The sequence below is a fragment of the Hemitrygon akajei genome, chromosome 10 (assembly GCF_048418815.1).
Source record: "Hemitrygon akajei chromosome 10, sHemAka1.3, whole genome shotgun sequence".
Classification (NCBI taxonomy): domain Eukaryota; kingdom Metazoa; phylum Chordata; class Chondrichthyes; order Myliobatiformes; family Dasyatidae; genus Hemitrygon; species Hemitrygon akajei.
Window position 1 is genome coordinate 56,448,342 of NC_133133.1, and position 26,270 is coordinate 56,474,611.

The following is a 26,270-nucleotide window of genomic DNA, read 5'->3' on the forward strand; positions in this document are numbered from 1 at the left end:
TATACAAAACAAGTGAGCAAGATTGAATCTTACCACTTCCTTTGTAAACAAAGTAAATGTATTGTCAAAGTACACATCACCATATACAACTCTGAGATTTATTTTCTTTTGGGCATGCTCAGTAAATCCAAGAACCATTATAGAATTGATGAAAGACCACAGTTAACAGGATGGACAAACAACCAATGTGCAAAAGACAACAAACTGTGCAAATACAAAAGAAATAATAATAAATAAGCAATAAATATCAAGAACATGAGATAAAACTCCTGGAAAGTGAGACCATAGGCTGTGGGAACAATTCAGTGATGGGCCAAGTGAAGTTATCCCCACCGGTTCAAGAGCCTGATGGTTGAGGGATAACAATTGTTCCTAAACCTGGTGTGAGCTCTGAGGTTCCTGTTCCTCCTTCCTTGTAGCAGCAGCAAGAAGAGACAATGGCCCAGATGTTGGGGGTCCCTGATGATGGATGCTGCTTTCTGTCACAACACTCAATGATGGCGAGGGCTTTACCTGTAATGGACTGGGTTGTATCCACTATTTTTTGTAGGATTTTCCATTGGAAGACATTGACATTTCCATACCATGCTGTGATGCAACCAGTCTCCAGAATCAGAATCAGGTATATTATCACTGGCATGTGACGTAAAATTTGTTAATTTAGCAGCAGCAGTTCAATGCAATAAATAATATAGAAGAGAAAACAATAATAAAAATTTATGAAATAATAATAAATAAGTAAATCAGTTACAGTATACATATATTGAAAAGATTTTAAAACGTGCAAAAACAGAAATGCTGTATATTAAAAAAGTGAGGTAGTGTCCAAGGATTCAATGTCCGTTTAGGAATCGGATGAGAGGGGAAGAAGCTGTTCATGAATCGCTGAGTGTGTGCCTTCAGATTTCTGTAGCTCCTACCTGATGAGAAAAGGGCATGCCCTGGGTGCTGGAGGTCCTTAATAATGGATGCTGCCTTTCTGAGACACTGCTCCTTGAAGATGTCCTGGGTACTTTGTAGGCTAGAGCCCAAGATGGAATTGACTAGATTTACAACCCTCTGCAGCTTCTTTCAGTCCTGTGCAGTAGTTCCCCCCCCCCCCCCCACCACACCCATACCAGACAGTGATGCAGCCTGTCAGAATGCTCTCCACGGTGCAAGTATATAAGTTTTTGAGTGTATTTGTTGACATACCAAATCTCTTCAAACTCCTAACTAAGATAGCCGCTGTCTTGCCTTCTTTATAACTGCATCGATATGTTGGGACCAGGTTAGATCCTCAGAGATCTTGACACCCAGGAACTTGAAACTGCTCACTCTCTCCACTTCTGATCCCTCTATGAGGATTGGTATGTGTTCCTTCGTCTTACCCTTCCTGAAGTCCACAATCAGCTCTTTCATCTTACTGACGTTGAGTGCCAGGTTGTTGCAACCACACATCTATAGAAATTCATCAAAGTTTTCCAAAGTTTCTGAATCTTCACAAACTTCTAAGGAAGTAGAGGCGCTGCCATACTTTCATGCTGGGCCCGGGACAAGTCCCCTGAAATGATAACAATGAGTAATTTAATGTTGCCAACCCTCTCCACCTCTGATCCCTGATGAGCACTGCTCATGGCCACTTGGTTCCTCCTCGAAGTCAATAATCAGCTCCTTGGTCTTGCTGATATTGAGTGAGAGGTTGTTAATATGGCACCACTCAACCAGATTTTCAATCTCATTCCTATATGCGGATTCATCACCGACTTCGATTCGGTCAACAACAGACCTAAATATGGCATTGGAGCTGTGCTTAGCCTCACAGATTGTGAATGCAAGAGATTCTGGAAATCCAAAGCAACATAGACTACTGAAAGAACTCAGCAGGTCAGGCAGCATCTACGGAAATGAATAAACAGTCGATATTTCAAGTCGAGATCCTTCTTCAGGACTGGAAAGGAAGGTGGAAGACACCAGCATAAAAAGGGTTGAAGGAGGGAAAGGAAAACCAGCTAGGTGATAGGCAAAGCCAGGTGAGTGGAAAAGGTCAAGTGCTGGAGAAGGAAGAATGTGATAGAAGGGAGTGTACCATGGGAGAAAGGGACAAAGGAGAAAAAGAAAAGGTAAGGTTGTGCATTTAGGTGCAAGGAAAACACTTTTTGAAACTGAGAAACTTAATGCTTGTGTAGAGCAGGGGTTCCCAACCTGGGGTCCAAGGACCCCTTGCTTAATCGTATTGGTCCATGGCATAAAAAAGATTGAGAACCCTTGCTGTAGAGGAACCTTGGAGCTGGTACAGAGCTTATGTGAGACTTCATTGGGAAGGGAGAAGCAGGGAGAGGGTATGAAGCATGAGGAAGCTTAGATCAGTAAAAATTAAATAATTTTGAGTTCTCTGGAAAATATAAATTAAGTCAGGTAAATAAAGAAAAAGAGAAGTTATTTTTGTGTGATGCTCATCTATGTATTTTTTAATATAAGTGGTCCAGCACAGTGTACAAATTTTGCTTTTGATGGAATGGGAAGGAACAAGGTCCAAAGACTGCTCTTATTAATTCAGTGTACAACTTGCAGTCCCTGCACACAGTTTTGACATTGCAAATATATAGCTATCTCAACACCACCCCTATAAGCCATGGCTCATGCTTTCTTCACATTTTAATGTGCACTCGAATCAGGCAATTGTTAAAATTGTTTTTAATTTATGAAGTCCTCTAAGACATATTCTCACTACCATTTTACTGGTATACACATATTTTAATAAATTTGTTTTCAAAATAAAATTAAGCCTCATTAGCTTTGATTTCAAAGGAATTCAATGACATGTTCTGATTTCTTACTAGAAGAAGGTACACAATTGTATCAGTTTGGATTCCTAACCAATACTGTATATTAACTGAATGACAGAATGCATAAGAAGGAAATGTATTCTTTTATTCAAAAAATTTTTCAATTAAGCCACACTTGCCTTGTTACTCAGAATGTATGACTGTAAATTAAACATCTGTCACTTGCATTTCACTGGACTAGTTTTAATCTTCATTCCAAGTGCTCCTTCATCAAACTTCCAGTTACAATTTAATTATATCTTACCATTCAGTTTACCATTGCATAATGCATTGTCCAACATTGGAGGAGCACCTTATTTTAAACTGAAATCCTGCTAGACCTATTGCCCATTTTTTTTTTAGGTACTGATTATTTAACCATTGTTCAAAGATGTCAAATGTAACGACCAGATTTTAAACGCCACCCACCTTATATCATGCACAATTGTGAATCAATGCACACATCTTTAACGTGACAGCCTTTAGCATTAATAATGTCTCTATCACATACCTCATTTTACCATTTGTATTGACACATTTTATCCCAATGACGATAGATAAGTTAAAAAAAAACAAAGGATATTTATTTTCAAGGAATTTGTGTGTCTTTTTAGTGCTCGTGAAACTAACTTCTGATATTGAAATGTGCAACTGTTAATAGGCACCCTGGTAATTCTGAATTTTAATGATTCTAATTTTAACAGATTAACTAGTTGACTTTCATCGTAAACAACTCTTAGTAGTGGTCAAGATATTCTCAGAAATGTATAAAATGGCAGGTAATGGAAAATAACTTTCCTTTAGTTTATTAATTTCCTCTGCTACAGGACAGAGATATGTAACCTGTTCTTATCTCCTGTTACCATAGCTCTATAATGGAATACAGAATAAAGAATAACGGTTCAGATACATACACTACCTAGGGATATTATGAAACTGTAGTTATGCTGAATCAAGCTAAAGGTATACACACAGTAGCACGCCAGCTGTTCTCCAGGGTACTGTCAACTTACCCCTATGTATGATCTGGCTTTTATAACTGACATTAACTAAGGAAATGTTGATACAAGAAACCACAAATGCTGGAATCTGGAGCAAAATCTAAATTGCTAGAGTTGCTGAGTTCATCCAAAAGTTTGTTTACAGCTAAGGAAATGCTGTGGGTTCTACAGCTGGCAATCATCACAACTATCCAATATAATGCAAGAGAACAATAAAATTGCAACTGTTCCTACAGTCAAGAGCATAAGCATTCACATTTAGGGAGATACAAAATAGATTTTGATTACCAGCAAAAGGATATTTTCTTTCTGATTTCTGGTTTGTCAACTCAGTTTAGGATTAGAGTAATAATTTTATAATTGATTTGTTTGATAGCAGTTAGATGAATTATTTCAGAATTTTCCATGATATATATTAGATACAGTTATTAGTTGATTTTACAGTAATTAATTAGATCTGAGAGCATTATATTATAATAGTTTTTCCCAAACCCTTGCTATTGTGCTGTTAAAATCATTTCATCAAGTTGTTCCAGACTTTGTATTTCAGTGACGATACAGGCTGTTGCACAATAGAAATGATGGTATCTGCCAAGCTGCTCACAGAAAACAGTCTAACCTCCAGCATTGCAGTTGGAACAATGTCACTTCCTCAGCCAAAGCCAACTGTTGACAAAACAGGCTGCAAAAATGATGGAATAGAGAACAAATTCTTTCCGAGCATGGTCCCGACTCTCCTGTTCTAATAATTGTAGGCGGCGATTCAACTTGTTCAACTACAAAAGAGGAAATTTGTACTATTCAGTGGAAGTGCTGTACACTAATGCAAAATTACACCACCATTAAAGTACATTTCTTTCTGTCATGATTTTAAAACCAGATGGTAAGATACATTAAATGAAGCATCTTCCAGGAGAATATTTGAAGTTGTAACAAGTAGTGCTGAGTGTCACCTCCAACATCTTCAGTTATTCAAGTGTTCCAAGTAATGGCACCTGTTTGTCAGGTAAAAGGCCAGATTGTGCTCAACTTGAGAGAGCCTCAAGGCCTCAGCTTTGCAGCTATCCTGAAAGGGACTGAGCTGAGCTAATGACCAGTCCTCATCCTGGGGCCTACCAAGTTACTCAAGATCAGTTTCATTGTGTTTATATGCTTCTGATAATCAGAAACATTTAAAAATTAATCATTAAATGGATGAATATTTTAGGGTTAAATATACTTATTTAGTTAAAACATAAATATAAAGTGATTCAAAGAAAAATAGAATTAGCTAAACTTAACTTTAATATAAAGATTGGTGACATAAAGCTGAAAGATAACTGAGTAAGTTAAAGAATGTCCTTGGACTCATTGATGAATCCAGAAGCCGAGCAATCAATCTCCAAAGCATCCTTCTTTAAGATGCCATTCTTGTAAATATTCCTTATTGAAAATCTTACCTGTCGTCGGAGGGTTACAACTTCCATTACACTGAAATTTTCTAGCACACCTTCAGGTATAGTGTAATCAGGGGCCATGCTGGAAAAAAAATCCAAATATAAATAATCTTTTTTCCTTCTCCAACAGCAGTATCAATACTCGAATTAACTGAACAGTCTCCTTCGTATTTTGATCCTGGAAGATCAATCCTAAATACAATAAAAGCTATTATAACTTGGATTATTCAATGATTTTTAATTAACACATATTTAGGTTACAGCATGAAAGTACTGCAGTGGTTAAATTACCAGATTAATAACCCAGAGGCAAATTCAAATTCAAAATCTACCATGGTGGCTGAGGAACTTACATTTAATTAATAACCTAGCATTGAACTAATGATGGTCACTAAACTACCACTGTGAAGGCAAAATTCCATCATCATACCCAGGACTCCCTTCATCATGTTGTGTGGAATTATAATCATGCTAAGTGGAGTTTGTAAGAAACTCCATTTAGCACCATTACAGAGAAATAAAGAGGTAGGTAGGAGAAAAAATAGAGGCAGGAGTTCAAAAAAGGATTAAAATAGGTTAGAGGCAAAATGCAGCAAAACATGAGAAGAAATTGTAAACAACCTCATGAAGTAAGCAGCAGAGGACTACTGAGTTCAGGAAATGGAAAGGGGAACAGGAATTTTTTTGTCAAAGTCATAGACATATACTATATATTTAGTTTGCCTTAATGTTATCATTTATTTTCTTCCAAAGTTGGTGGATATTTATATTTTCACTTTCTTCTCAGTTTTTTTAAAAACTAATTTTTGCACAACCTAAAAATATCATACCAGAAATTTCACTTATTGAATTGAATCCAACATTTAGATCAACCTGGCTGCAGTACGTACTATATCCACATGGTACAGCCAGATTAGTGTAAAATATTGAAAATAAGTTATAGAACACAACAAAAAAATGATTAGTACTAAAGTGATTGCATCAAGAAAGATAATTTGCCAAGCACCTTTGATTCCTCATTTGATTAGTCGCATCTGAGTATATGCTGCCAGAAAGGGGCTGATTATGGAACCGATTTCTGAAAGTGAAAAGAAATGAATTAGCCAAACAAATACCCGTTAATCACAGCAATATACATAGTACAAGCCCATGGAATTTAATTGCTCCTGTAACTATTAATTCAACTTGTTTTAATTCAACATCTTGAATGCCACAGAGATTTCTCCTGGCAAGAATACGGGCCAATCAGTTTCTCTAATATCCAAGAATAACATATCACTGATTTTTCTCTGAAACAGGTAGATATTACATTCTATTTATTTCTTCTCAGATGCTCTTAAACTATACTGACACAGAAAAATGTCCCCACTTTCTCCAATGGACACGTACAAATTCTGTGTAGAGCGTTATATACACCAAATGTAGCATGATTAAATAAGCAAATGCATATTTGGCATACTCATATTATTAATGCTTTACACGTCTGATCACATTCTACAGCTGCAAAAATTAACAAAATATGAAAATTAGAGTTAAATATTGAGCATCTAATAAGTGCCAGTACAAAGAATACTGATAATATTACTTAGATAATAAAATAATTGTCTCAAAATACTGAATCTATTCCTCCAGATTGTATTTACAACCCCATCTCCATGGTATCCTAGCATTATAGGCAAATGAAACTGGAAATAATTAGAAAAAAATAATAGCAGCCTGTTGTCTTCCCCATACATTTTCACTGGAGTTCCTAAAGTATTGTTGTTGTCCTTTAGCACTTCTGACTTCACTAGAGAATGAATGAGAAGAGTGTGTGGTATTTCGGCTTTCACTATTTAGTTCAAAACTATCTAAATTATATTGGCTAAAAATTGTACTCATAACAGATTTCAACAAGATATCAAAACAACTAAAATATTTTCTTTTCAGAATATTATTATTCATAAAATGTTACAATAGATAATTCACCTATAAACCTAGACATGAAACTCATCCTGACAACTTAAAAAGATTTGCTATCCAAATATGTTTACTTTCAATATATTAAATGAAAAACAATGTCAACATTGGAGAGTTAACAGTTAGAAACAAATGTTTTATCTGGGATATGCAAAACTCTAAATCTTTCACCACCTTCTGTTGTGCTGAATGTAGTGAGAAGGCAGGGTTATGCTCCCTGGTTAATGGAGCATGCAGCTCATGCATGATGCTGACTGGAGTAGGTGAAATTCTACTAGAGCTCATTTCCTCTCTCAATTTTCTGATCAGAAATAGTGCTAAAATAGATTATATTAAAACTACATAATTTGTTTCATAATATAGACAAAGTTTAACTTCAAACTTTTGTCATTTTTAATCATGTTATGTTTCATAACCTGCAATTACATTAACCAATATATGGAAATATGATAAATGCATATTTTAGGTGGATTATGAGAAGCAGAAGTGATCTACAGGTAAGCAGAAAGATATAATGTTAATTGAGTTCTTACAATCTTGAGAATTGCCATAAACTCCTTAGTGTTGGTCAGAAGTAGATTCTTGTAACACTGGGGATTCGCGTTTATTTAAGTACGTAGTATACTGGTTACTGCAGATGTGAATATTTAATATCATCACTAGGGTTAGCTTTTTGCAAACAAGGCATTTATAAAAAGTCAGAGTATTTTCTTGAATACAAGTACTGATGGCAGAGCATACAATCAGATGTTAGTGGAAGACTGTTAACATCTAACTAGCTTCAAACTGATGCACCTCATGCAGTTTGTAATTACAGAAAGGTAGCAGGGCATCAAGCTGCACAAACTGAGACTGGTCACCTGCTTCCCGTTTTCTGACAGACTGATTCCGTTAAATACTCGAACAACTTGCGTCCAGCATAACTTAATACATTGCACACATTATGAAATGAAAATATTGCCTGGCCAGGTCCAGGTGAAAGGAAGGGAGGCTTTGGAACATTGGAGCGATGATTCCTACAGATGATATAGAAGCATAATACTGTTAAACCAAATATTGAATCCTATCATGATATACTTCATACTCATAAAAGTTAAAATTAAAAAAATTGCACATTAGGGTTATAGGAAACATTTTAAGAATAAAGTGTATAAACATTATTCAGAATATATATAAGACAAATGCCAGCAGAGGAAATTGCCCAAGTATTGTCATCCATTTCTCCACAATTGTTTTAATTCTATGACTTTCATGGCTCTGGAGCAGAGAATGGAAAAGATTAGCTTCAAAGAAAATAGCTGTGTTGTCTTCAGTTAATACTTTCAAGGAGCTTTGTCATGATAACTAGCTACAGTAAGTTCATAAAACTGTTTACAATGATTTTTTCTTAGATCTATCAATGTTTTCTGATAGCAGAAAGATGATTGCAATTTTACTAATGCTTATTCGTTGTATATTAACAAAAATTTAGCAATGAAAATCCTATTAGGAGGTGACCATGAGTGATAGGAAGGAAAGTGTAATCAGTGTGATTTACACCTGACAGCACGAAACAGTTTTGAGCCAGATCTCAAGGTGGTAATGCACTGTAAACATACACTTTTATATGTGAAAACTGGTTATTTTAATAGTTTTATTTCTAACATTTTGATTTACCTTCCTCCTTCTGAATTTCACAATGTACTTAAAAATCCAAATACTAAAACAGCAGCTCCTTCATGCTGTATTTACAAATTCCCAGAACTATCTAAAAAAATTTTAGTTGAAGCATTTTTATTCACGTAAAGGTAAACCATTTTTAACTTACTTCTTTTTAATTTGAATGTGATTTTGACATGTGGTATTTCTTAAAACAACAGAGACAGAACTACATTACCTGTGGCATTAAAGGGGCATGTTCCAATGTACCATATGACCAAGCTTACTCCGCAACATTCATAAGCCACTTGAGTTCTTCTTCAGTCATTGAGTATTAAACTTGTAATATCAATGATTTTTTTAAAAATATCAAACTTTCCTTTTGATGTTACACCACCCAAACTTTCTTCAAATAGCCGAAGTCCATTTCAGTAAATGAACATGACGTCATTTTTGAAGTTATGCAGTGATGATGCAACATTACAATAAACCAGCCAAGGCAAAATGTCTTACTTACAAATTCCTCTGTCTTCTGGGCAGACTTGATAGACAGAACTCATTCTCACTTAACGTTCGTGATCTACTGGAATTCTGGGAGGCAATCATCTGTGAAAAAGATGTTTTGCATGCTTGTTTCTTACTGATGAGTTCAATTCAATAGCAGAAAACACCCAAATTAACAGTGACATATATACAGGCCATTCCAATAATGGACTCAGGCTAATATTTGAAAATCTAGATAAATAAGAATGGAGTAAGTTATTAGTTTCAGAAGTTGAATGTACATTTTGCTGAAGTTAAACTATTTTAAAAATGAACACTGTACATTAAAAATCTCTCCATAGTTAAATTATGAATAACCACTGAACAAATCAGTGCATTTTCTACTCTTCGAGGTCACTGAAAACCATACACCTTTCTTCAGGCCACGCTGAACTGAGGAGAATTCAAGAATATTTCACACCTAATTCTCCCACAACGTGGAAAATATAAATTATCTGTGTCCGGCCGCGGGGTGTGGAAATAATGGTTGTAGCAGAGTTCAAAGAGGATGGCATAGGACTATAATCATGGATCAGGGCCAGTGAGAAATTGTAGAGTGAAGCGGATTGGGTAGCCAGTGACTAAAATGAGAGCTTAGGAGCAGATCAGGGCCTAAGGAAAGTGTCAGGACCCAAGAAAAGTGGTGATTTCATAAAAAGGTATGACATGAATCAATTTCTACTCATAAATTGGTCAGTCTTCTCAATGTTTTTTTCCAGACTTGGATGCATGAGAGATGATGCTATCTTAATCCACATCACTCCAGTGAACACACCTCAAAAATGTTTTGTGACGTGCAGAAGTGTAAATAACACCATAAAAAATGCAAGTTTATTTTTAAATCAGCTTTCCTTTGTGTTGGGTTAAAGTTATAAAGTTAGTAAGTATTACTACTCAAATATATATCTCAACATTAAAAAAGGACATAATGTTACTCCTAATGTACCTGGAATGGACTCTCGGATCTATCCACATTCATAGCTTGGGAGGTTCCAAACATTAATTGAGGAGAGACACTAAGTGGTGGAGGATCTATAGTCACAGGATTATTGTGGAACCAACTATGCAAATACGGCCTTGCTCCAATATCCTGCATTTCTGTTTCTGAAGAAAAAGTGCATTCCTTTAAACCCATTTAACAAACTGCAATTTTAAACAATTTATTGCTGTTGCCTATTTTTACTTTCTGCAAAGTAAAAATTGATCAATCACTAAGTCAAGAATACTAAGCAAAAGCAATACTTCATGCACATTCTTACTAAGACAGAGTGCAATATTTTCACATTCCAGCCAACATGCACTTACCTAAAACAACAAGAAATATTTATTTGTAAGTCTCACAGCAATAGGTGGTATTATGGAATAGAACTGTTATTACTTACAGCAATTTACACCATTTCTGCTCATTTATAGTAGGAATACTAAAAACAAACCAATATCAATCTTTGCATATTTTATAATCATTCATCTTTTGCAAAGTACACAAATTTTCAATCTAATGTCAGAAATAATTGTCATTTTAAAATGTTTTAAGAATTACATTGTACCACACCTTTTCACCACCTCAGGATATTCCAAGACTTTCAAAACCAATTAAGTATATTTTGATGTAATATTCCCATTGTAATGTAGCTAATTTGATTACACTAGGATACAATTGGAAATGTGAATATAATTAAATCATTTGTTTTTCACTTATCAAATAACAAATAATTGATATTGAGAAGGTTTCCCCTTCTATGAAGGCAGCACAGGGAATCTTATCAAGTTGATCTTGAACTCAAAGGACTCGGTGAGTATTTTTCAAGTGAAAGGCGGCGGTTTAGTGCCCATCATCTCGTCAGCATGAAGTGTCAGCCGAGATAATCTGCTTAATTCTTTGGTTTATGCGACCACTGAGCTGTAATTGGCTACCAATAATGAAAACAGATCATTGAACCAAATTAAAAAATAACTTTCATGAAAGGTCACTGAGCTGAATTATAAATTTTATTTCTCTCTCAGTGAGTACTGATATTTCTGCAGTGGCTGCTGAATTGTTGATAACTTTTTTTGAAAACATATCAGGTTGTAAACAAATATTGAAAACATATCAGGTTGACTAAACACATTAATGTCATAGATGTAGTGTATATGGATTTTAGCAAGGCTTTCGATAAGGTACCCCATGCAAGGCTTATTTGAGTAACATTGTAGAACGAGACCCAATTTTTTTTTTTAAACAATTTACTCAAATGTAATTATTGCCAAACTAACTCTCTGCCTGAAGTTGTTATTTATCAAAATATATACCCATAGTTCTTCATCAGGACTGATTGGCTGAGTTCATCTGGCGTCATGTGTTACAAAAAGATAACAGAGGCCAACAGCAAAAATAAGTTTAAGGATAAACAGGATAAACATATGATAAGGAAATAAAATGTTATGTTGATTTGGTTATATTAAAAGGGGAGGGAAGCAACTCATAAAGGGAACTTGTGCAGATCATTGGGCTTCTTAAATTTTAAGTTCTGCATTCTATTTTAGAATAAATTCATATTTTAATATTTTTATCCATTTTAATTTAGTTCTTTAATTAAATAACATAAGCTAAGAATCTAGATAAATAATAAACAATTATGTTAAATGCCCTTGGACTTTAAAATAGTTTACCTCCCATTGATATTCTTTCAGGAATCTGCATGTGTAATGTTGATAGCTGACTATCTTCTGCTTTCTCTTCATCTCCCAGCTCCTCGGTCACTTTCAGTCTGTTAGGAATTCTCATCTTCTGACTGATAGCCTCCATGAAATTCAGATCACAAGATACAGGGCCGCAGTCTATCAAATCCGAAGGTGCTATTTGTTCTGTCATGGCAGCTAGAGGGCCAATAAAGTAACATTTAAATTCCAATATTTAAATCATGATTACTATTACTTACTTATACTTGACATCAGGTTGAACATGTGAGAAGCATACATCTGTGGATCTGAGGATGTGCATTATCTGGATTTTTTAAATCAATGTTTCCAAGCACTCAGTTTAGGCCAACATTGCCTGAGGTTATTTATAACTCCCAACCTCAGTCTTGGGATGGCTAATAAATATATGATATCAAATGCCAAATCAGAAGTTGGTGCAGTATTAATTTCCTGCTACTAAGAATGCTGCACTATAAATGACACAGTTAATATATTAGCAACAGCCAGTCTTCTTCATTCAATTAATCAGTCCAATGTGGAGCACAATGCTTTCCTTATGTTACAGGTCAGCCTCAACAATAATAAAGTAGCACATCAACAATTTTTGATTCCAGTGATCAGTAATATTTTGTCATGATGTTCTCCAAACATTCTCAAACAATTCACTTCCATTCATTAACTAATGGCTGCTCAGGATTCAATATTCAACCTGTGCCTGGAATTACATAAATCCGGTGCATGCCTTAAACTATAATTTTATTTAATTTTGTGTGGAAAAGAAAATATGCTAAGAACATTCATGAAGTTTTGTTTATGGTTTGTTCATTAACAAGTTTGCCTTGACTCTGAATTCAGCCTGTATTCTTAATTGCAGAGTAATTGAAGGTCTCATTCTTTGTTGCTCCTTTGCATAAACTGCACAAAGCAACAGAAACTGAATATTAATATCCTTTGAGGGAGACACTGGTCTTTTCAATTGCTTAAGTCATCTCTTTTTAATATTCAAATTTTAACAAGCAAGATAATATAACAAGCACTAACTAATCTGGCTATTACCACCCAGCCATAACTGAGACAATTGCATCAAACTATACATTCACTGACATGCATTGCACATAAGAGAACATGACCGAAGGGAGGCACTCATGCTAGCAGCCATTTCAAAGTGAACATACATGGAAGCTGAAGAACTCAAGTCTCAGGCCATTTCACTCAGTTGAACCAGGTATGTAAAACTTTATAACAGTATTATTGATCAATAATACAGTTAAAAAAAACCTTTTCCTCAGAAGGGAAGGGGGAAGGAGTGCAATAGTGCTGGGGGATTCAATAACTGGAGGAGCAGAAAGGAAATTATGTAGATGTGAGACACCAGGGTGGTATATTGTCTCCTAATGCCCAGGTCAGGAATGTTCTCAGATTGGACCTACAGCACTCTAAAGGTGGAGGGGGAGCAGATAGAAGACATGGCACATATTGGTACCAATGACTTAGGTAGGAAAAAGGATGAGATTCTGAAGAGAGAATACAGAGAGCCTGGTAGAAGATTGAAGAGTGGGACCTCAAGGGTAGTAATCTCTGGACTGCTGCCGTACACCAGTGAGGTTAAGAATAGGATGATTTGGAAGGTGAATGTGTGGCTGAAGAATTCTGCAGGGGCAATGTTTCAGATTTGTACATCAATGTGAGCTCTTCGGGTAAAGCTTTGACCAATTACTAAAAGGACAGGTTACACATGAACTTGAGGAATCCAATATCCTTGGAGGCAGGTTTGATAGAGCTGTTGAGGAGGGTTGAACTAGTTTGGCAGGGGCATACTTAGAAACAGGTGACATAGGATCAGAAGATGTAGAATACTTGTGGGCAGAGTTAAGAAACTGCAACAGTAAAAAGACTGATGAGAATTACATATACTGTAGATCTCCAAACAGTAGTCAGAATGTGTGGCACGTATTATAACAGGAGATTGAAAAGTCATGTAAAAGGGGCAATATTAGAATAGTTGTGGAGGATTTCAATATGCAGGTAAATTGGAAAATCAGGTTGGTGCTGGATCCCATGAGAACGATTTTGTAGAATACACGATGGCTTTTTAGAGTCACTTGTGGTTGAACCCACTAGGGAAGAGGCAATTCTGTATTGGGTGTTGTGCAAAGATCCTGATTTGATTAGGGAGCTTAAGGTAAAAGAACCCTAAGGAAACAGCGATCATAATATGATAGAATTCACCCTGCAGTTTGAGAGGGAGAAAACAGAAATCAGATGAATCAGTATTACAGTGGAGTAAGGGGAATTTCAGAGGCATGGGGGGGGGGGGGGAGCTGGATTGGAAAGGGACATTAGTAAGGATGACAGCAGAACAGCAATGGCTGGAGTTTCTGGGAACATTTTGGAAGGTACAAGATGGATTCATTCAAAAAAAGTAGTATTCTAAAGTGAGGATGAGGCAACCAAGGCTGACAAGGGAAGTCAGACAGCATATAAGCAAAAGAGAGGGCATATAATACAGCAAAAATCAGAGAAAAGCTAGAGGATCAGGAAGCTTTTGAAAACTAACAGAATGCAAGTAAAAAAAGCAATAAGGAGCGAAGAAATGAAATATTAAGATAAGCTTGCCAATAATATAAAGAAGGATACATAAAGTTCTTTTAAGATATCTAAAAGTAAAATAAAGGCAAAAGTGGATATAGGACCACTGAAGAGGTAGTAATGGAACAAAGAAATGCAGATGAACTTAAAATATCTTGCATCGGTCTTCTCTGTAGAAGACTCCAGTATTATGCCAGAAATTCAAGAGCGTTGGGGGCAGAAGTGACTGTAGTTGCTATTACTAAAAAAGTGCTTGAAATGTCTGAAGGTAGGTAAGTCACATTGACCAGACTGACTACACTACAAGGTTCTGAAAAAGGTAGTTGAAGAGCTTGTTCAGGATGAAGAGTCTTGGCCCAAACTGTCAACCGTACTCTTTTCCATAGATGCTGCCTGGCTTGCTGAGATCCCCCAGCATTTTGTGCGTGTTGCTTGGTTTTCCAGCATTTGCAGATCTTCCCTTACGAGCCACTAAGCCTGATTTCAGTGGCTTTGGGCCTATACTCACTGGAGTTTAGAAGGATGGAGGAGGATCTCATTAAAACCTGAATACTGAATATTGAATGCTTTAGATAGAGTGGACATGGAGAGGTTATTTCCTATAGTGGCAGAGTCTAGAACCAGAATAGCCTCAGAATATAAGGGTGTCCCTTTAGAACAGGCATGAGGAATAATTTACTGGTAAATCTGTGAAATTCTTTTGCCATAGACAGCTGTGGAGGACAAATCATTAGATATATTTAAAGTGGAGGTTGATAGGTTCTTGATTAGTAAGGGTGTCTACAGTTACGGGAAGAGGGCAGGAGAATGGGGCTGAGAGGGATAATAAAGCAGCCATGGTGGACCAGACCCAAAAGATCAAATGGCCTAATTCTGCTCCCATATCTTTTTGAACGAGAGCTATGAGGCAGTTGATATACAGGCAGAAGCAGTATGTAGAGATATGGTGAAGAAGGATAGGTAGTTGATTAGGCAAAATTGCAGTCAGTGGGGTGGGTCGAGGTGTGTCTATTTTAATATAAGAATTATCAGCACAAGAGTGACAAAGTTAAGAGAATGGGTCAGTAAATGGGACTACGATGTTGTGGCCATTGTGGGGACATGGTTGTTGCAAGGGCAGGAATAGCTGCTGAATGTTCTGGGGTTTAGATGTTTCAACAGAAGGGTCAGGGAGAGAGGTAAAAGAGGTGGGGTGGGATGGCATTGCTGATCATGGATAGTATTCACAGCTGCAGAAAGGGAGAATGTTATGGAGGAATTGTCTACTTAGTCTGGCTTGAAATCAGAAACAGGAAGGGAACAATCGCTCTATTGGGTTATTCTATAACTCTCCCTGCTCTAATAGCAACAAAGATACTGAGGAACAGACTGGGAGGAAGATTTTGGAAAGGAGCAAAATGTTATTTTGAACATTTGTGAAGGTTCTACCTCTGCACCCTCTGAGAAAAAAATCCTCTTAATCTCTTAAATTAACAACCCCTTTCTCATAGAACTATAACTCTTGCTTCTAAATACCCCTTAGCTGAAATATCTACCGTCAGTCCCCAGAATCATATACATTTCAATATCTTCATTGCCCTATATAATTTATAGATACTTTATATCCTGTGTGTTATCCATACCGATGTGCCTGTAATGTCGCTACAGGTTTTTCATTGCACCTGCATCTCACCATACAATAAACTAGTCTCGACATGAAGATTACTGCCCATTCTTCCAAAATCCAATGAGTAGGCCTGACCTATTCAGCCCATTTCCTACAACCCAGGAATCAAACAGGTGAACTTCCTCTGCACAGCTTCCAATTCCTTAAACATGGGAACAACTTGACATCTCATACTGCAGTTATATTGTAGCCTTTTGACTGTTACCAAGAAACTTCTACTTTTAAGAAACATCAAAGTGCCGCTATAAGTTGAAAGTAAGGCCTGGAGTACAAAACCATCATCCTCTTCCTGAGCAGGGAATTCCATTTCCCTTAGATTTGATATCAGCTCCACTAGGTGTATTTTGTGTAGTCTGATCTGCGTTAGATAATTGAATGGCTGGCAAAACCGAATCCACCCTGTCACTACTTTTCATATAATGGTTGGTACAAGCAGAGGGAGAACTTGAGCTCTAAACACACTATGTTACAAAGTCTTGCAGATGCTCGCGGTTGTCAGGTCCTGATGGTGAGGCTTGAAGCTCCGTCGGGTAGAGTCCCATGGGCTGCAGCAGTCGCTTGGGGTAAGACCGAGAATGATTCGTTCTCTGCGTCTCCTCATGAACGCGCAGCTAAACTTTACTTACAAAGTAAGGGATGGCCGGGAACTCTCGCTGCTCTCCCGGGGCAGACATTACTCACCTCTGCAGCCTCTGAGTGCCTCATAAACACCCCTTCGTCAACCCCATTCGTGTAACCCGGCGTCACGTGCCGGACCCCCCCACCCCCACTCACAAACGCCCGCCCCTGCGCCGCTCCGATTGGGCGCTTGGCGCTCACGTGATTCCTAAGTTCCCGCCCCCACCTGTGATCCTCCTGCGATGGAGCGGGTCGAGCATGGGTTTAAATTGTGGTAACGCCGCGATTTACTTCGCCCAACAGCAGGGGTCTGGTTTACCTCGGCTGTGGGCTATTCAGGGGGTTCTTCTCGTACCGGAGAAGTGCGTACTGCCTCACGTCAGTGAGGATCCAGGCGTCGCCGCTAGGGTGTTACGGAATCAGTTCAAAGTGAACTTATTTTCAGCGTACACTTACTGTCACCATAGACTACACTCTTCATTTTCTTGCGGGTATTCACAGTAAATACAAAGCAACACTATAGAATAAATCAAAAACTGCACCCAAGGACGGACAAATAAGGAATATGCCTAAACAAATCGTGCGTATACAAAAAAACCCAAAATAATACTAAATGAATAAAATTGAGAACATGAGCTGCAGGAATCAGTGGCAAAATAATAGTTACTAGGACCCTGATTTTTTTTTTTAAATGACCCAAGTATCACAACCACACAAAATGCTGGCGGAGGAATTCGGCAGGCCTGCCAGCATCCATGGAAAAGAGTAGACAGTCGACGTTTCGGCGAGGGAAACAGTTAACGTAGCATTCAGATGACATTTGCAAAAGGTTTGCAGCTGTATCTGTGCGGAAACATCGGAACCAAGGAGCAAAGTTCGATTCTAAGCAGTATCTTAAAGGAGAAAAGGCATTTCAAGATCACAGCGTGGCAATTTCATACGTTTAAAAAAAAGAATAATAACTCTGGACTCCAGAATCCAGAATCGGGAGGAGTGCTGAGATTACAGCCCTCTGCTAGTTTCTGCTTTAAAACGTCGCAGAGCACCGAGTGATTGAAAGGAGTAAATATGAAAAACACTTACAATAGAAGAAAGTCTAAAACATTAAGTAAATTTCAGTTTCCATTTGGATATGTTTTTGTGTCTTCATATAAACGTATAAATTCATGAAACCTGTGGATGGTTAATTGATTTCCCCTTTTCCTTCCCAAATTGAAGAAAATTTGAGATGTAGATGATCCTTCAGCTGAAACAAAATATTCCCATCTCAATCCTGAATGTCTCGCCCTTTATTTTGAGATTGTGACCCTAGTTCTACACAGCCTAACCAGGGGAAACCACATCCCTTCCTCCATGCTATGGCACTTCTGAAATTTATAAGGATAAAGGCCCTGTCTATTTAATCCTTCTTCATGGTACAAAACTACCAATCCAGGATTGTATCTGGTGAGCACTTATCTGCATTCTTTCAGTCAATTCCTTAACCACAAATATCAGATGTGTAGTCATCAGGACATTGAGCATTTCCTGTAAGGTAGGTAATTAGCATATTTTTATACTTGGGCCCACCTAAAAAGATGAATATATAGTCTAACTTAATTTTTGCTGTATCTGCACTGTAGTATCTCAGAATTCATAAGCAAAGACACTCGTAAGCTTTCAATCTCCAACTTTTTTTCATAACTCCTCCATTCCATTTTTTCTTTACTCACATTTGTCCGTGATATATTCCATCTGTCATTTCCTTGCTCATTCATTTAAATAATTTATATTCCCTTTAAAAACACAAATACTGGAACCATCAGGTGATTAATATTCCATCCACACCAGTATATTTTATCCAATCCCAAGTGCTCTTATTTTGTTCAACTCTTGTGCAGTATAATATGGATTGCCTTCTGACAGCTCAAATGTACCACATCCACTGGTTCTCTCTCAGATACTCGGCTAGTTTACAGCTACAAAGAAACTCCAACAAATTTACAAATGTGATTTCTCATTCACAAGTCCATGCCAACTGTTTTATTACTACATCTGGTATTTGCATCAAGGACTGACATTGGGCTCAGCTGTCTGTACCTCCATTTCCATTTACCTTTTGTTCTTAAAGAGAGTTTCATTTGTGTTCCCCCCCCCCAATCAGCGTAAACCATTCTTGCATATAAAGTTTTTGAAAATAAGAACCAATGTAGCCATTACCTTCATGGTATCTTGTAAAACTTTAGATTACAGGTCATCAGGTTCTGGGATATTGTTAGCTTTTATGTCCATTAATATTTCATATGCAAAGGTGCTTCATTGTATTAGCCAATATGAAGTACTTGCACAGTTTTAGTCATAGTGTCATAGTTGAATTTCACTTGACAGTAAATGTTCCAACATTTCTTTCAATGTTTTGTAATTTTGTCAGGTATAATTTGATGAAAAATGAACCACATCTAAACTGACAATCATTCTTTACAACATAAAGATTACTTTTCTACACGACAAAAATAATCTATAAAAGGTGAAGGGCCGAATGAGGAAGCCATTTATAGCATTTGTTTCAATTCTATTCAGCCATGTCCTGCGTAAAAATACAAAGATCTAAAACTAAATCAATCATTACAATACCCATGTCAGTTAAATATTGATCAGAGAATTTGTTGACTAGTTAGACTATTAGTTTTATATTAATGTTTATTCTATTGTATTACCCAAACTTTGTATAATATGAAATAAGCAGAATTGTGGCAAATAAAATCTTACACATTTGATGCAACACATCTACAACAAACAGTAAAAAGCACCATATTCTCAAGTACAATAATTAACCACATTAAGGGAAAAAAAGTACAAAATTTATGTACTTAGTGGGGCATAAGGCAAAGCACTAAAAATAAAACTTCAGGCCTCACTACTTGAGAATGATCACAATATATTCCACATGAGACTTTCATTTTCCTGCTAAACATTACAAGAATTTTATTAGAGTAGTATTACTAAATTACCTATACAAAAGTCTACATCTGTGTGTGCATAGTGGGAAAGTTCAGCAGCCACATGGCTAGTGGAAATTTTATAATAGTAACAAACTAAGAAAACATTTTGAATTATATATCCCACGTTCAATTTGTTACCATCAACTGCCACAGTCATATCCTGCTGTCTCGGTACTTTGGGTTAAAAAACTTGGTACTTTGGGTTAACAGCCAATTCAGTTTTTAAATAACTTTTTCCACCAAGGTTTTCTATGATAAACGCAGGATGCTAGAGAAAGAAATATGAAGGCATTTATAGCGGAACAATTTTTAAAAAAAGCCAAACTCAAAATACTGTGATACTGTAAATGTCTGTGCTGCACAAATTAAAAGAAAGACAGAGATATTCTGGATCAGATCGATTTTATCAGCATCTTGTTAATATCAGACATTTCTTGAGACCATTGATCAAAATGATATTTGAAATATTAATTTTATAGTTGTACTTTGTTTGTTGGTTCATGGTTGCTTACATTTGTACTCTAAATGAAGCACTATCTCACTTTAAAACAGGAGGTAAAAATAGTTTCAGAGCAATAACAGCTTTTCCAATATTAATGGTCTTGTTTTTCCCCCCAAAAACAGCTCTGAAGAATTGCAAAAAAATGAAAAGTTCTTGTTTTGTTTAAAATGGAAATTCATGTTAGAGGGGCTTACGTATAAAATTTTCTCTTCTAAGCACAAAACACCATGGTCTTCAATATGAAAACCCATAAACAGCATATGCAGAATATACTAAACACAAATGAGAAACAGCTCAATCTTGCAAACTTTGTTTTATAGAAGTTGATGTCTCAGGAAAAACAAGAGAAACAGAAATTTACAACTAATTCACCAAAAAATTCTAGTTGTAATTTTTGGTAAAATGTTGTTTTAGGATTTTCCAACAGATTCATACATAGCAAAAATATTTTCTTGGGGATGTTTAAAATCAACCAGCATAATCGAGAACTTAACAATTCTAATTATTATCCTTAATTGAATGGTCATATAAAATTGGGGAAAAATAACTGTTCTTACTTTTTGCAAAGGTGATGCATTGGCAATGATTTAATTTAAATTTTTTTGATACAGTGATGAAACAAGTTATGCCACTATTGCCTATGGTTTAAATACAGTAGGAGTAAGTTTTGATTCAAACTATATGTAGCTGGGTAGTATCTTTAGTTAATATCATCAAAGATTAGTCCACTTAATCAGAAGCTGATATAAAACTTACTGATAGAATTATTCAAATTCATGTAACTTCTTTTGTTGTTTTGTTCTGAAAGGGTGAGGGGTGTGTTATTTTACTCCACAAAACTTGTAAAAGCCTTCAGAATATTTTTTATATTATAGAAATTAATTTTTTTTAAACTACTTCCTATGTTAGCAAGGTAATTATTTCAGCAACAGAACAAGATCAATATTGTTTATTTTGTTTCAAGGGAGCAGAGGAATATTTCAATATTATATCAGGATTTAAATTAATTTAAGATAATATTAACTATCTCATGAAGAAATCTGCAGATGCCGGAAATTCAAACAACAACACACACAAAATGCTGGTGGAACACAGCAGGCCAGGCAGCATCTATAGGAGAAGCACTGTCGACGTTTCAGGCCAAGACCCTTCGTCAGGACGAAGACCCTCGAGTCCTGACGAAGGGTCTGGGCCCGAAACGTCAACAATGCTTCTCCTATAGATGCTGCCTGGCCTGCTGTGTTCCATTAACTATCTCATTCTCTTTGTAATAGTTTTATTTTGGAAGCACTCAAGCTGGAATAGAAACAGAAGTTAATCATGGAGCAGAGGGCAGGCCTTCCTCCCTCTGTCAAGGAAGATCTTCATTCCAAACCAGAGAGGAAAAGGAGAGAAGAGGGCAACTGCTGTGAGTGATCAATTCGGACTAGTTTGTATAATGTCTGCTAAAAGGGGGAAATATTGAGAGGTAAATGGTTGAACCATTTTCGTTGTGTACATTTACAAGTATTTTCAGGCCATTTGTGTTCAAACAAAATGCAAGCCCATTTTAAGTGAAATAATCTGATAATGAAAGTTGACCAAAATCCTTCATTTTGAGATTGAAATAAATAAACTTCGTGATGGTACACTTCACAAAGGGAAAATAATAGTTTTACCAAAATATTGTGCCTTTGTAATGCATTACATAATGCCTCATGGGAACAAATATCAGGGATTAACAGCTTGGTCAAAGTGCCAAGTTTTAAGGAGCATCTTTTAAGACCACTGAGAAGTTGAGAGATTTAGGAAGGGAATTAAATATGAAATGAAGCCAAAGACAACAAGGCATAGCCATCATTAGTGAAGAAATGAACACTAGAAGATATATGTAGGAGTTTCACTGAAGGTGAAATCTCAAAAGAATGTAGAATTCAAGTCTGATGGAGGTTTGGAGAATGATGTTTAAAATTAAGACACTGGAAGACAAGGATTGATTGTGGGACAGCTACCAAGACAGGAAAAGGGTTGTGATCTTGCTCCTGGCACTTAAACCTTGCATGCAGAACAAATGCTACACCTGCCCTACACCTCCTCCCTCACTACCATTCAGGGCCCCAAACAGTCCTTCCAGGTGAGGGAACACTTCACCTCTGAGTCTGTTGAGGTTATCTATTGTATCCAGTGCTCCCGGTGTGGTCTCTTGTACAATCGGTGAGACCTGACATATATTGGGGGGCCACTTCACCGAGCATCTACGTTCTATCCACCAGAAGAAGCGGGATCTCCCAGTGGCCATCTATTTTAATTTCACTTCCCATTCCAACATGCCCATTCATAGCCTCCTCTACTGTCGAGATGAGAGCACACACTTGGGTTGGAGGAGCAACACCTTAAATTTTGTCTGGGTAGCTTCCAACCCAACGGCATGAACATGGATTTCTCGAACTTCCGATAATTCCCCTCCCCTATTCCCTATCCGCTTTTCCCCCTCTCACCTTGCCTGCCATCGCCTCCCAGTAGTGCTCCTCCCCCTTTTTTCTTCCATGTTCTTCTGTCCTCTCCTATTAGATTCTCCCTTCTCCAGCCCTGTATCTCTTCCACAAATCAACTTCCCAACTCTTTTACTTTACTCTTCAACCCTTCCCCCCTCAGTTTCACCTATCACCTTGTGTTTCACCCTCCCCTCCTTCACCCTCTAACACCGACTCCTCATCTTTTTCTCTCCAGTTCTCCTGATTGGTCTCAGCCGAAAACATTGACTGTCCTCTTCTCCATAGATGCTGCTTGGCCTGCTGAGTTCCTCCAGCATTTTGTGTGTTGCTAAGGTTGTTTAGTGATTGTCTGAAATTTTAAACGGTTCACTACTATATGAAAATAAATGAACAATCACTTGATTCCATGCTTACAAATCTCAAACACTTAAGGTGAGTTCACCTGTAGGAGAATTCATGTAAAGGGCTTCAGTGCCATGGATTTAAAAAAAAGGCTGTTCCTTTTCCACAATAAGATTTTAACCATAATATTGTGCCTTTACAATACATTACACAATGTTTTATTTGAGCGAGGATCATGGATTGATACCTTGGTTAAAATGTTAACTTTTAAGGAGCATCTTAAGTGAAGATTGAGATGTAGAGAGATTATTTGTTTCAGTGAATGACCTGAGCCAGTCAAGTTTATTTTTAGCCAGTTAACTACAAGAGACACAATTTTACTAAAGCATTTAAGTATAACGAATGTCTTTTGTTTTGTTAATCATTTGATGAAGAAAAACAAAAAGCAAAAGAACTACAGATGCTGGAACTAAAATGACAGAAAATGCTAGAGATATTCAGCAGTTCAGGGAACATCTGTGGAGAGAAGAGACAGTTAACATTTCATATCATTGACCTTTCATAAATTCTAATGGAAAGACAGACTTGAAATATTTGTTTTCTTTCTCATCATGGATGCTACAGGTTCTGCTGAGTTTCACAAGCACTTACTGTTTTTATTTTAATTATACATTCCATGTATAATTGATTAATGGTCCTTTTATGAATTCTGATGATCAATGCAAATTATTTTGGTATTGTTACCAAGCCCAGACTAACAATCAATAGCAGAAATGAACACAAACATATTCATAGAGACAACTAACTGAATGAACAACTACTCTTTTCAATTGTTCATCCTCAATTGACCTGAAAACACAATAAACTGCCACTACTCTGAAACATCTGAGGAAATTTTGCTTGGACAGATCAGAGATTATTTAAAGTTAACCTTGTGATATGATCTAGAATAATACAACTGCCAGAGTCTGCAGGTCTGCTAAGTCAATTTTTTTTTAAGAAGAAGGACACAGCCATATAAGTCACTTGGTGAAGGGGTGCTGATGATGTTTAATTAACTGGTTGCAGACTGGGCCAGTAAGTGTGGCACCATAGATGAAAGATGAAAGGTAGCACAAGGTTCTCTTGCAGGGTAATAAACTTGAGAGCTTAAAGAATCAATCTGCTTGGAATTAGACAGAAAGAGAAGGATCATTTGTTAGATGTTCACTATGAATCCCCAAATACCGCCGTCTACTGAGTGTATTGTGGAAATATTTCAGAAATGCACAAAAGTAATAGAACAATAACAGTTGGAAACTTCAATTATCCTAATTTTTGACAGAGAAATTAAAGGGGAAGATGAATCCTTAAATGTCTTCTGGGGGATTCTCTTATTAAGAATGTTTTAAATCAACAATGATGAAAGCAGTGTTATAGAAATACAAGTTCTGTATTTCTATAACAATTCAAGGAGGTAAAATGCTGTCAAATTATGCTACTAAATCTTTTACCCAATTCCCCAGAATATTTCCAGATTATTTTTAATTTATAAATCAGAATTTCAGCATCCACAGTATTTTGTTATTTGATGTAACTTTTGCCATAGTCACTACAGGAAATGGTTTTTTTTTGATTTTTTAAAGTATTAGAACTTATAACTGAAAGGATATCAGTTATTGAGATAGTTACAATTAATTTAAGAAAAAATACAAAGAGAAATCAAAGATGAAAATAGCCTAGTTTGAAAAGAGCAAATTTTACATGTTTGAGAAGCAATTTCACAAAGGTGTCCAAGATAAAGTGTTCTAATTGTTTTTAATGAAAGATGTGCATTTATTTAGCACCTGTTAGAACGAATGAAATAGGTAAAAAATCTGGCCACTGGTGAAATAGCTTCCCCGTCTAGCTCAAAATAATACTGTTTACATTTTATACTCATAGAAGTGAATATATTGGGCCCTGATTTAATTTTGCAGCTTTGTTATTCCCAGATCTCTCTTAACTGTATAAGGAAATAAACAAGCTTTTTAAAGCTTAAAGTCCCAAGAGTAAAGGCATGTTGTTAGCAGGGAACACCTTTGGACAATAGTGATCATAAAGTAATTATGTTCAAAGTGGTTATCCAAAGTGAAAATAGCAAACTAGAAGAGAATCAATTTCAGTAATTTGTATCAAGCACTGAAAAGAACAAAATATTGACTGCAAGTGAAGCACATTTCCACCTAAAGGCTTAATGAAATCAGATTTCATTGGAATGATAATTGCAATTGTGCACAGAGAGGACTAAATTGTTAGCTGTTGGGGAATTGCAGAAGTATGAAAATAAATTTGGCATCTCTTTCAAAGAGCTAGTAAAGGCATATGGGCTTAGTGGTTTCCCTCTGCAGGAAGACTCCACAATACTAACTTATCGCTATAGAAATAAATATTACTGAAGTTTAAAAATAAGGAGTTGCAGAGAGTTAGGAGATAATTTTAGGTTTTCAATGGTTAAGAAAAGGAGCTCCAGGGATTTTGTCATAGTGTAAGGCAGATTTCATGTGTTCAATACCTTTTTCCAAGAAAACACTATGTATCGCAGAGAACAGAGTGCATCAATTGACTTATCTGTAAAAGTATTTAACACAGTCTCAAGATTGCCTTGTTAAACATTTTTAAATAAAATTTACATAATAAAATGATGTAATATGGGCCACAGAACCCGAGGCTTTTTAAAAAAAATTGGATACCTCAAACCGTTTAGATAATATTTTGCTGGATTTCATTACTTTTCAAAATGGACAACTTGTATGGGTCATGCTTAAATATTACTGACCCCTTGGTAAATTACATTATATTTAGTTAAGCTAACAAATTTTAGACAAAAATTCAATTGAACAAAAGTACAGACAGAATCAGAAACTTACCATTGATTGAATGAAAGCTCAACATGGATATCTTCCAAATCACTCACTATACCAGACAGAATATCAGATAATGAAGAACTCAGCAATGGCTGCTGCCACACATGGTCAAGGTATTGGTGTGGTGTGTGCAAACTTACACAAAAT

The 26,270-nt window shown here is 36.5% G+C and overlaps 1 protein-coding gene across 4 annotated transcripts; it reads right to left on the reverse strand.

Moving 5' to 3' along the window:
- Positions 1-40: 40 nt before the first annotated feature.
- Positions 41-26,237, reverse strand: LOC140734428 (mitochondrial fission factor-like). Of its 4 annotated transcripts, XM_073058348.1 has the most exons (9): positions 26,127-26,237; positions 12,037-12,243; positions 10,331-10,488; positions 9,359-9,447; positions 8,064-8,219; positions 6,251-6,322; positions 5,248-5,326; positions 4,428-4,584; positions 41-1,543 (listed from the first exon to the last, which is right to left on the reverse strand). In XM_073058348.1, the coding sequence occupies exons 1-8, from the start codon at positions 26,149-26,151 to the stop codon at positions 4,453-4,455; spliced, it is 918 nt and encodes a 305-aa protein (XP_072914449.1). In that variant the 5' UTR covers positions 26,152-26,237; the 3' UTR covers positions 41-1,543; positions 4,428-4,452. The 4 variants fall into 4 exon arrangements, with proteins under 4 accessions (XP_072914449.1, XP_072914448.1, XP_072914450.1 ...); XM_073058347.1 differs by lacking the exon at positions 41-1,543 and having other exon boundaries at positions 2,419-4,584; XM_073058349.1 differs by lacking the exons at positions 41-1,543; positions 26,127-26,237 and adding an exon at positions 17,003-17,082 and having other exon boundaries at positions 2,419-4,584.
- Between the last annotated feature and the right edge of the window lie 33 nt (positions 26,238-26,270).